We start from the raw sequence: 11,162 nt of genomic DNA on the forward strand, positions 1-11,162 counted from the left end.
TGGCTCCCTCTTCTTTGTGGCAGCCCCTGAGACATTGGAAGACTGCTATCATGTCACCCCTCGTCCTTCTCTTCATTAAAGTAGACATACCCAATTGTAAGTGGAAGACTACCTGTACACAAAATGCAGACTTGCTCACAGACATCTTAACCAGGCATGAAGTTTCTAAGTATTTACATAATACTTTCTACAGAGTATGAAATAAAACTCTTAATCTTTAGATCAAGTTGCAACCAGCATCTCAATTAGGGTGGGAACTTATTTGGATAAGAAATGTTAAATTCACACAAGCGCAAAATTTAAGAGAGAATTTTTATAAGATGTTTTATAGATGGCACCTTGACCCAAAGAAAATGTCCATTATGTACCCTAATCTACAGCCGAAATGCTGGAGATGTGGATATTTGGATGCTACCTATTACCATATTTGGTGGACGTGTAAGCATATAAAAGCTTTTTGGATTAAGATATGGTGGAATATTCAAAGAATTTTTAAAAGAAGGGTAAAATTTACTCCGCAATTATTTTTACTAGGTATTGTTATTGACTGTGATGCTAAGGAGGTTATATTGATGTTAAATTTGATTACAGCCGCTAGGTTGTTAATAGGACAATATTGGAAGAAGGAATCTTTGCCTATTTTACAAGAATGGTTTCATAAAGTTTCGTATTTGGCAGAAATGGCAAAGATTTCGGCTTTCTTAAAGGAGCAATCTCAAGAAAAATTTTTTGCGGTATGGGAAAAATGGATAAATTTTATACAACATAATTTGGATATGGAAAAATATTATTTAGCCTTTTTATAATTTGTAATGATTGTTTTTTCTTTCTTTCTTTCTTCTTTTTCTTTTTTATATATATACATTTTTTATGTATTATTATTCATATATTTTTTTTTTATATATATATGCTTTATTCTTCGTCTACTTTCTTCTTCTTTCTCTCTCTCTTCTCTTTTTATTTATTTTTTTTTCTTTTTTAGTATATATTATTCATTTTAAAGTTTATGTTATGTATATTATTATTATATATATTATTACTGTGATTTTTATTATTATTATTAATTATTTTATAAATTGCAAATGTTATTTTTAAAATATTTGTTAAATAATCCTATATTCAGTTCTGGGAAGTCGGGGGGGGGGTGGGGTGGTTGGGGAGGGGGGGGTGGATTTTTATTTGTAAAACTTTTGAAAAATTTCAATAAAAAAAAAAAAAAAAAATTAGGGTAACACACTCTGTTCCAGAGAGCAAGGACGTCTTGTTTCTCAACTAGAGCACCCATCCGTGAAAAATCCTCCCACCAGAAATCTAGTGGGCTCACCTTTAGGAAACTGTTATGCAGAAGCACCTTTATGATGTCATAATTAGATTCTTTACCATTATTATTTCCCTGGTTATAATTATTTATTAAAAGTGTGGGGATTATTAAAGTTGTTATGTAGAAGGCAGAGCAGAATTTTTGTACTTCAAATTGACTTTTTTTGAAAAGAAGTTGGCAGCCTATCTCAGAATTCAGCTAATCAGTTATCACTTAAGGGCAGTACTCAGTTATAGAAGACAGATGGAGGTTATGAGAGCTCTCTCCCAGAAATAAACCTGCCGTTCTTATTTACCTTAGGACAAGTTTGGAGACCTTCCTTTCGGATTTTTCCTGATAAAGTATGTCAAAATAGAATTTAGAAGACTGGTTGAGGAATTCTGGGAGTTGAAGTCCACAAGTCATAAAGGGCCAAGTTTGAAGACCCCTGATCTAGACCAAACATATTTAAGTACTTCCATAGAATTCTAAAGATAATCCATTAGCAAAGTGTATTGCTTAAATTCATATTTGGATAGCAACATGTCATCTCACCTACATCAGCTTTCTGAGTTTATTTGAATTCATGCTGCCAATAATGACTGTTCTTGAAAGGAACATAAACATCTTGAAAGGAATACAAATAGTTAGCCACAGCACTTTTTTTTAAGAGCAGCTTTCCAACTTTTCTGAATCCTGCATATTACAATTACTAAAGGATAATGTGAATTCTGCCCTCACCTTTCCCACGAGGCTGATAGGGCAGGAACAAGAATCAGCCCCCAGTCAGATGAAATAATTTACTTAGTATGTAAAAATGCCTTATTCATCCCACCATTTAACATTCAGGAGGGAAGCGAAAACAATCTTCATTTGCTGAGCTGGCTGATACTGTGTTATCATTTGTAAAATGCAATATTTTGATTATTAGTTCTATTATTTGTAAACCAGCCAATGTAGCATTGTCTCTACATTTTCTTTTTTTCACTCAATTTTTCAGATAGTTCCGTGAGATTATTTTCTTTATGCCTGCCCTAACCCCTTCCGCTCAAAGAAAAAAAAAAAGACTCAGTATAGAAAGTATACAATTGTGTTTATTTTGCTAGATCTTGGAGCCCAGATGTTCAAACAGTCTCTTCATACACACAGTAAGATCTCCAGACATTCAGCATTCAACAGAAAGATGATTTTACAGATTCACCTCCCAGGGATATCCTCCCATTTTAACCATCATTATAGACCAAACTGCTTTAGATGTCAACATCACCTCAGATATATGTGCTGGATAACTACTTGGGTCTACTCCAATCAACTATTACAAGAATAAGGTATATAATCAGCTATTCTCCTTTGGCAGAGAGTCATACAACAGGTCTTGCACAATTCACACTTAAACTGCTTTTGGGCATCAACTTATTTTTTGCATCACTCTTTCCTGATCAGGAATATTTAGTGTACTTTGTTTTCTGGTAAGTAAAGAGTGGTAGTCCTTGACTTACAACCATTCATTTAGCGACCATTTAAAATTACAATGGCCCTGAGAAAAGTGGCTTACGATGGTTTTTCACACTTATGACCATTGCAGCATCCCTGTGGTCACATATCCAAAATTCAGACACCTGGCAACTGGCATGCATTTATGAGGGTTGAAGTGTCCCGGGGTCATGTGATTACCTTTTGCGACCTTCTGACAAGCACAGTCAATGGGGAACCAGATTCACTTAACCATGTTACTAACAACTGCAGCAATTCATCTAACAACTGTGGCAAGAAAGGTCGTCAAATGGGGCAAAACTCACTTAACAACGGTCTTGCTTAGCAATGGAAATTTGGGGCCCAGTTGTGGTCATAGTAAAGGACTACCTGCACGGTAGTTACTTAAAATGTTACTTTAAAGCAGTGGTTCTCAACGTTTGTGTGACGGCGACCCCGTCACACAAACGTTCTGCGCATGCGCGGTGCTGCGCGCATGGGGGCGGGGGCCACACATGTGCGGTGCGCGGCGGTGCCCCATGCGCGGTGTGCATGCGCGGCGCCGCCCCGAGGGGAGAAAATGGCGGATCGCCTTCTTTGGCAACCCCCGAAAAATGGTCGATCGACCCCAAATGGGGTCGCGACCCATAGGTTGAGAACCGCTGCTTTAAAGCAATGTTTCTCAAACTTGACAAAATTCCCCAGTAATCCCTTGCTGAGAATTGAACTTATTGGGATTTGAATTCCCAGAATTCCTCAGCTAGTCTTCCTGGAAGATGAAATCCATCCACTTTAAATTTGCTAAGGTTGAGAAACACTGTTTTAAGGCAAGGAGAAATATAGCTTTTTTTTTCTTAAAAAACAAAATAAAATTGTTTTATCATTTTATCCTATCTAAAACCTATTTTTTTTCCTTAGTGGAGCTAAAGGCTAAATTTAAATCCAATGACTGATAAAGTGTGCACTACAAGGCCATTTTTGTACTCGTGTCAAAAGTTTCAACATAATTTCTTCTTACATTTCTTCATATCTTCACATAAAAGCTCTGTTCTCCATGGTTGTCATGCCTGCAAGCGTAACCCAAGTATCCCTTCACAGGGCTGAAAGTTCATTCTTATACATTCATTAACCAAATAACCAAAGAAACAAAAACTAGGGAAAAAAACAAGAACAGGGGAAAAGAGGGAATGGTGAAATTTCCTTTGATATTTGTAGTAAAAATAAGCCAGAGCTCAATACTAAAATGATGTCATATCTTTTACTTAGTATTTTATATTTCCAGTTGGAAGCCATCTGCAAATTGCCAAAGATTTACGTGTATTTTTTGTCAGTTCAGTCAAAGTTGTTTAAGATCCAAACAGCCTGGTGAAAAACAAATGGAAAGTTAATGACTAATTTTTATCAGTTATTCTTACAATAAACCTGTAAGATAAACCAAAATTGTTTATTGTCCTTTTATACTGTCCAGTAAGTTAATTGAAACATAGCATATTAGAAAATATATAATATCCTCATTATATAAGGAACAGTGAAAACAATTAGTGAATAGTGTGAATTTAGAATATGTGGGATTGAAGCTCATATTTTATAATAATTTTATTACTACAGCAGTACCAGTTCAGTATTGGTATCGTTCCTATGTTTAAGTGCCAATACTATATTAAAAGAATACCATGCATTATGTAACTATACAAACCAAGCATTAAAAAGACAAGGTAAGGAAGACATAAACATGACATCTTTGTTGGGATTACTTACACAATCATGCAAAACATCATGAAAATATTCCACAGTGCGATGAAGATCCGAAAGTATCTTAAACTCAACAGAAACTCCCTGATATTATCACCTAGAAGTCGGGAAGTAAATGAAATTGCATTTACAGCAAAAAGTACCTTTGTTTCATCCACGCTCCTTTCAGTATACTCTTAGCAATAATTTATTCAGTCATTAATTTAGGTACCATCCGATTCCAGACTGACTTAAATAATTGGAGTTATTTCTTAGATTCCCAACAATTAATAAGGTACTTTTTATATTTAAGATAAGACAAGAAAACAAGTTATAAAGCAGTGGTTCTCAGCCTGTGGGTCGGGACCCCATTTGGGGTCGAACGACCATTTCACGGGGGTCGCCAAACAACGCAGTCTGCCATTTTCTTTTCTCTTTTTCCTTAGCTGTGCTACTCCCTTTTATTCTATTGGCTTTTGAAATCCAATAGAATAGACTCTCTTGAATAGAATCTAATTCTATTGGCTTTCAAAAGCCAATAGAAATTGTCCAGGCTGTCTCTGCCCTGCTGAGCCCGCCAAAAGTCCCATTCTGCAAACGGTGCTGCACCAGTTGAGTAGTCCTCGACTTACGACCGGTTGGGGGTCGCGGCATTAAAAAGGTTGAGAACCACTGTTATAAAGGAATCTTTATAATTCAAGCAACTTATAATAGAGCCTATGAGCCAGCAGGGATAGAAGAAGCATGAAAATAACTGTGCAGAGCCATACAATGTCCTCCTATGCAGTATAATCACTAAGAATATTATTTTTTCTAATATTTGCAATTGGGTGGCATGTTGTCATTCTTCCAGCAGACATTCAATATCTGCCCCTTCCTTTATATGCCTATGATTTGTCTGGATAGCTAAGAAATCGCCATAGCATATTTACAGAATATATAGGGAGGGGGGGAGGAAAGTTGCTGTAAGGACAAAGGTTAGTCACTTAATGATGTATACTCTTTTGTTTCAGTTCAGGGTGGGCAATTTTCTAGAAATTGTTGAATAGCAACTCCCATGACTGCTTATCCTGGCTAGAATTGAGGAAGTTCAGTATCTGAGTGACTATATATTGCCTGCTGTCAAACTCATAGAACCTCAACAGAATATCCCAGGCATTCAATAGCTTGAATAATTCTAAGTTCATATCTGATGAAAATTTATCTGACACGTTACTATATACGTAAGTATCTTTATTATACACTAGGAAGAAATCATTAGAACACTTGATTGTTCTCTATCAATCTGAAGTTTTTTCAGTTCATTTTTTATATTCAAAGTAGTTTAATTTCCCATGGCTTAACTCATGTTTTGCCCTATGTTTCTCAGCCTTCACAATGAATGTTGTTAATTGTTGACAAATCAACCTCTCTGCATTGAGAAACTCTGGGACTCACTTAATTCTGTTCTAAATGCTTTAAAATAAACAATCTATTAATTATTAGGCTAAAACAAAACTACAGCGTGAAAAACACGGTATCTAAAGCATTACCCACAGCAAATTTGATACTATTCTCAAGAAGGGGCAACAATAATTTACACAAAAACTAATTGACTTCACAGTCCAAATGTAGAGAAATGAGGCCCAGTAAAACCAAATATCTATAAAATCTGAAAATATACCATATTACATGTGTTACTTTTTCATAATTTTGCAATTCTGTGTAAAAATTTAATTCTTAATTTATGTTAAACAATGTTACCAGTTTAGTAGACTGAGCTGTCTTTTACAATGAAGCAGTTACAATATGCATATGGTACCAAATAGTCTAGATCAGGGGTAGGCAACCCAAAACACTCAAAGAGCCACTTGGACCCGTTTCCCACCAAAAACAAAACACCGGGAGCCGCAAAACCCTTTTGATATCTAAAATGAAGATAACACTGCATATATCCTTTTTTACCTTTATTATAGGTGTGTGTGTGTTTGTGTGTGTGTGTATGTATGTATATGTATGTGTGTATATTAAAAATAAAAGTAAAAATATGACATTAAAACTAAAAGTAAAAATATGACTCTTGGGAATATCCATACTATTAAAACAATGATCACCAGGAGAATGCTTTAAGAGAATAAAATTACATACACACAGAGGTAAAAAAAGGATATATGCAGTGTTATCTTCATTTTAGATGTCAAAAGGGTCTCTCTCTCTCTGTCTCTCTCCCTCCCTCCCTCCCTCCCTATCTGCCCTTGGTCTGCCACTCCTCTTCCCCTACTCTCTTTCTTTCTCTCTCTCTTTCCTCTCTCTCTCCCTCTCTCTCTCTCTCTCTCTTTCTCTCCCTCTCTTTCTCCCCCCCTCCTATCTGCTGCTCACCTGGCAAGCTTCAAGCTGTTGTCCAAAAAGCTCAGAGGTAAGCAACCTCGTCTCTTTTATGACTCATGGACTTCAACTCCCAGAATTCCTGAGTCAGCCTTGCTGGGCTAGCTAGCTCTCTCCTGCCCTTCCTGCTTCCTGCTTCCTGCAGAGACGCAGCAAAGGGAGGAGCTCCGCCCAGTAAACTTTTCAGCTCCTCGGAGAATACTGTGAATGCACGCTCTTTTACACATAAACACACACACACAAAAACACAAACACACACACACAGAGAGAGAGAGAGAGAGAGAGAGAGAGAGAGAGAGAGAGAGAGAGAGAGAAGCAGGGAAGCGCAATTGCCTCTCTCTGTCTCTGTCTCTCTCTGCAAAGGCAGAGGAGGCTGGGAGCCACAGGGGAAGGCTCAAAGAGCCGCATGCGGTTCTGGAGCTGCAGGTTGCCGACCTGTGGTCTAGATAGAACAAGGGTGTCAAACTGCCGGTCTATTGGCCGGATGCGTCACACGGAAGCCATATCCACCCCAGCTCCGCAAGGGGAAAAAAGTCACAATACGTTGCAACACGTCACATGATGCGGCGAGTTTGATACCTCTGGTCTAGAATGTTAATCAGGAACAACAAGCCATATTTTTCTATACAATACCCCAAATTTGCAATCCTAACACAAAACTAAAAAAATAACTGCAACTATTTTGGAAACACACAGTAAGTTAAAAAAAAAAAAAACCTTCAGTACAAAGGCCTCAGTTAGAATGTTTACCTGTTGTTGGTTCTCTTCCTTCTTCACCAAAGCCCTGACTCTCTTTCTTCTTCCTGGAAGACAAAGATTTATTGTAAACATCCCAGAACATAATAGTATCTCATAATTTAAGGCAAACAGGAATATATTAAAATGGACAATGACAGAAGAAAATCTACTGACAGCTATTAACCAAAGTAGCGATGGAATACTATAGCAATTTGCTGAATCCTGAAAACAAAAGAAGTTTCAAGGCCCACTTGAAGAATTTTCAGAAATGATTAGCCATGCAGAAAAAATGGTGCTGGACCAGATGAATACAATTTAGGCAGGATACAACAAGAATCTTCTGGCAACAATTAAGGGGAACTTCCATGATCAAAAGCAGCATGCCTTTAAAAGTGCTTGCAGCTGGTTCACCCACTGCTATAATATTCAGCTTATGATATTCCTGTAGAGCCACTAATTTGGCCACTGTAGTAAACAGAATATCTGGGTGGGATATGCATTTCCTATACTCCTAAACAATATAGGAAATGTATTACATACAGCTTTCAGGTCTTTTGTAAAATTGCTAAGTGCTCCGATTGGAAGTAGTGATAACTGAACCTTCTGATTGAAAGTCCCTCACTTTACATTTAAATCTAGGCAGTCATGGCTGATCCTGAAAAGCGAAGCAGAGTTAATAATATAATATAATAAAGTTGGTAGGGTCCTTGGAGGTCATCTAATCCCACCCCCTGCTCAGGCGGGAAACCTATAAATTTCAGACAAATGGCTGTCCAGTCTCTTCTTAAAAACTTTCAGTGTTGGAGCATTCATCGCTTCTGGAGGCAGGTTGTTCCACTGATTAATAGTTCTAACTGTTCTATCTACATTGAGTTAATTTTAATACTTAATAAGAAATCTCAGGGTTTCATGCTATCCCACCAGTTTAGTTGCCCAGGCTATCATTTAAAATGAGAGAAATACAACTTGTATTTCTCTATGATTGGAAAATCAAGGCAACGGACAACCACATTTCTTCTTCTTCTTGTGCCATATCCATTATCGGACGCTGGCGATCATGTTGGCGATCCTGTTTTTATCAGCAGCCACACAAAAAAGTGCTGCTGAGTTTTGTCCAAACCAATCCCTTAGATTTTGAAGCCACAATGTTCTTCTTCTGCCTGGACCTCGTTTGCCTTCAATCTTTCCCTGGAAGATTAAATGGAGTATGCCGTATTTTTCTGGATGTCGCATCACATGTCTGAAATATTCTAATTTTTGTTTTTTAATTGTTCCGATGATTTCCCTTGGCTTTCCCAGGCGGCTTATCACCTCCTCCTTTCTGATCTTGTCAACCCAGCTTATATGTAACAGCCCCCTGTAAATCCACATTTCAAATGCTTCTAGTCTCTTCAGGTGGCCTTCTGTCAGAGACCAACTCTCTACTCCATAGAGCAGGATAGAAAAAATATAGCATCTGACAAGCCTGATTTTCAGTCTTAGGCTTATGTCGTGACTGCAGAAGACCTTTTTCATTTCACAACCACATTTATATTTTGCTAAAAGAAAACATGGCTATGTGATGTGTTTAGTCAGCAGACATAAAGTTACGCTCAAGAAAAGCTATTTATTTATCTTTGGCCACTTCCAAGATTGGGGAGCAGCCATAGGAGCATCATTGGCATTTTAAAAAGAGCTTTCTAGTTTGGAGAAAGTTGTGTCCTGCACAATCCGTCCAATAAACTACTCTCTAAGGAACAGCAACTCTCTAGAAAGAAGTTTTTGCCAATTTTCCTAAAACTCATTTAACAACCTTGAACCAGGTGTTTTCTGTTACCAGAATTACATATTGCAATCTTTGAATCAAAAGCTTTCCCAGAAACCTCTCTGAGAAGGAACTCATGCTGGAAGCACAAAACCTCAATTCCTACAGTTATAAGATTTCCTCCATTTCCCCAACAAAGTAAATCCTGTTGTTTTTTTTCAGTACTTACAGCCTGAAATTTAACACTGCTCCGGCATTGACCAACAGAGTCCTATGTGGCAGAAGAAGAAGAAAGAGTAAGAATATACAAAAGCCTGGCCTTTTCCACTTTAATTCTTAATATTTCTGAGCTGTGGGGGCAAGAAACGGCCTACAAGTTAGGGATAATTGCTTCCTCCATGCCTTTCCTGATGTCCCATCCTAAATTACTTCTCTTTTTTTGCACTTTTAAGAGTTGCAGGGCAGAAACAAGAAATTTAACCAGTTTCCCTCGGAGAATGCAGGTTGGAGTATTCTGCTGTCCCTGTCCCATATTTACACAACCTTTACACTCAGTTCCGTAGAGTCGAATTTATCAAACAGGAAAACAGCTATGCCTCCCCCCGCCAGCTTAATAAAACTGGTTGCTTGGCAACAAGTTATCTCCCCTTACCCGAACAACAGCAAATCCCCCAACATCCTGCTACTTCCGCTCTGCTGCTATCGAAACGGAAATACACCCGGCTGACACGCAGCGGCTCAACATCCAATAAACATCAACTTCATCTTGCCATTCCAACCGCTGGCCGCCAGGTGGCACTACTGCAAGGAGAAAGTCTGTGGTAGGTTACAAGCGGGTGGTGACGTTCCTCCATAAACCCCGCCCACCAATTTAAAGCGCTGGGATGAGTTCTTTACCCTGGGAGCGGAGGCTTTCGCTCTTCAGTGGTTTTAAAAGATGCTGCCTTCTTTTCTTCGTTATTTTTTTTGGGGGAGGGGGTCTGGTCCTTGTTGTATCTGGTTCCCCCTCCCCCACACACAAACACTAAGAACTGTAGGAGGATGTTTATGTTAGCCAAAAAGTCGGAGGGAGGAACAGAAATTGTGAAGCTATAGAAAAATAGGTAGATCAAACTGAAGGTTCTTCAGAAACATCCCTTGTGTTATCTAGTAATCTCAAGCTTGTGAAGAAGTGGGCTCTTGGTGGTGAGGTGCCGACGGAACCTGCATGATCAAAGGCAGTCTACCTTTAAGTACCAAGTGCACGATGGGGGTGTGTCCTTCTTGCCTTCTGAAGCGTTATAGGCAAACGCACTCACAAAGCCAAAAAAGAAACAAAAAGACCAAAGCACCTCCTCACCAGCTGTCCCAAAGGTGTTTTTCAAAAGGTAACTGGACTGTCTTGGATTTTCCCTTGGAAACGTTTCACTTGTCATCCAAGAAGCTTCTTCAGTTCAGGTGTAGAACTGAAGAAGCTTCATGGATGAGAAGTGAAACGTCTTCAAGGAAAAACAAAGGAAGTCCCGTTGCCTTTTGAAAAGCACTTTTGGGACAACCATGACTTGGATGATTGAGAATCTCCATAGACAGTCCTCACCAACTCAACACCCAGATGAACAGAGATTAACACCAAGATCAACATTAGACTAATAATGTAGAAGCAAATAATACGCCAATCAAGGTACTACCAACTCAGACTAACAGTAAACAATAGCCCAATCAAAAAATCAAGACCACGCCCACCAATACTGACAGGGTAGGCCACTAGAATATAAAATGAAAGCAAACCCAGCTCCTTACTACCGCAGCACTGATAATGTTATCTAGTTTGGT

At 38.4% G+C, this 11,162-nt stretch overlaps 1 protein-coding gene across 1 annotated transcript; it reads right to left on the bottom strand.

The window, feature by feature from the left end:
- Positions 1-4,017: 4,017 nt before the first annotated feature.
- SMIM7 (small integral membrane protein 7) lies at positions 4,018-10,122 on the bottom strand. The gene is made up of 5 exons (XM_039338462.1): positions 10,003-10,122; positions 9,580-9,621; positions 7,619-7,671; positions 4,532-4,622; positions 4,018-4,135 (listed from the first exon to the last, which is right to left on the bottom strand). Exons 1-5 carry the CDS (start codon positions 10,026-10,028, stop codon positions 4,120-4,122), a joined length of 228 nt encoding a protein of 75 aa, XP_039194396.1. The 5' UTR covers positions 10,029-10,122; the 3' UTR covers positions 4,018-4,119.
- Between the last annotated feature and the right edge of the window lie 1,040 nt (positions 10,123-11,162).

This window comes from Crotalus tigris, unplaced genomic scaffold (genome assembly GCF_016545835.1).
Source record: "Crotalus tigris isolate CLP2741 ecotype Arizona unplaced genomic scaffold, ASM1654583v1 scf7180000017701.1507938, whole genome shotgun sequence".
Taxonomy (NCBI): Eukaryota; Metazoa; Chordata; class Lepidosauria; order Squamata; family Viperidae; genus Crotalus; species Crotalus tigris.

Bases quoted from the DNA above. Each gene is read 5' to 3' on its own strand.
- SMIM7 (XM_039338462.1), bottom strand. From the start codon at position 10,028: ATGTTGGGGGATTTGCTGTTGTTCGG. The intron at 7,672-9,579 runs GTAAGTACTGAA...TTTGTCTTCCAG, and splicing joins GCAGTGTTAAATTTCAGGCT to GAAGAAGAAAGAGAGTCAGG. The intron at 4,623-7,618 runs GTAAACATTCTA...CCCGACTTCTAG, and splicing joins AGGAAGAGAACCAACAACAG to GTGATAATATCAGGGAGTTT.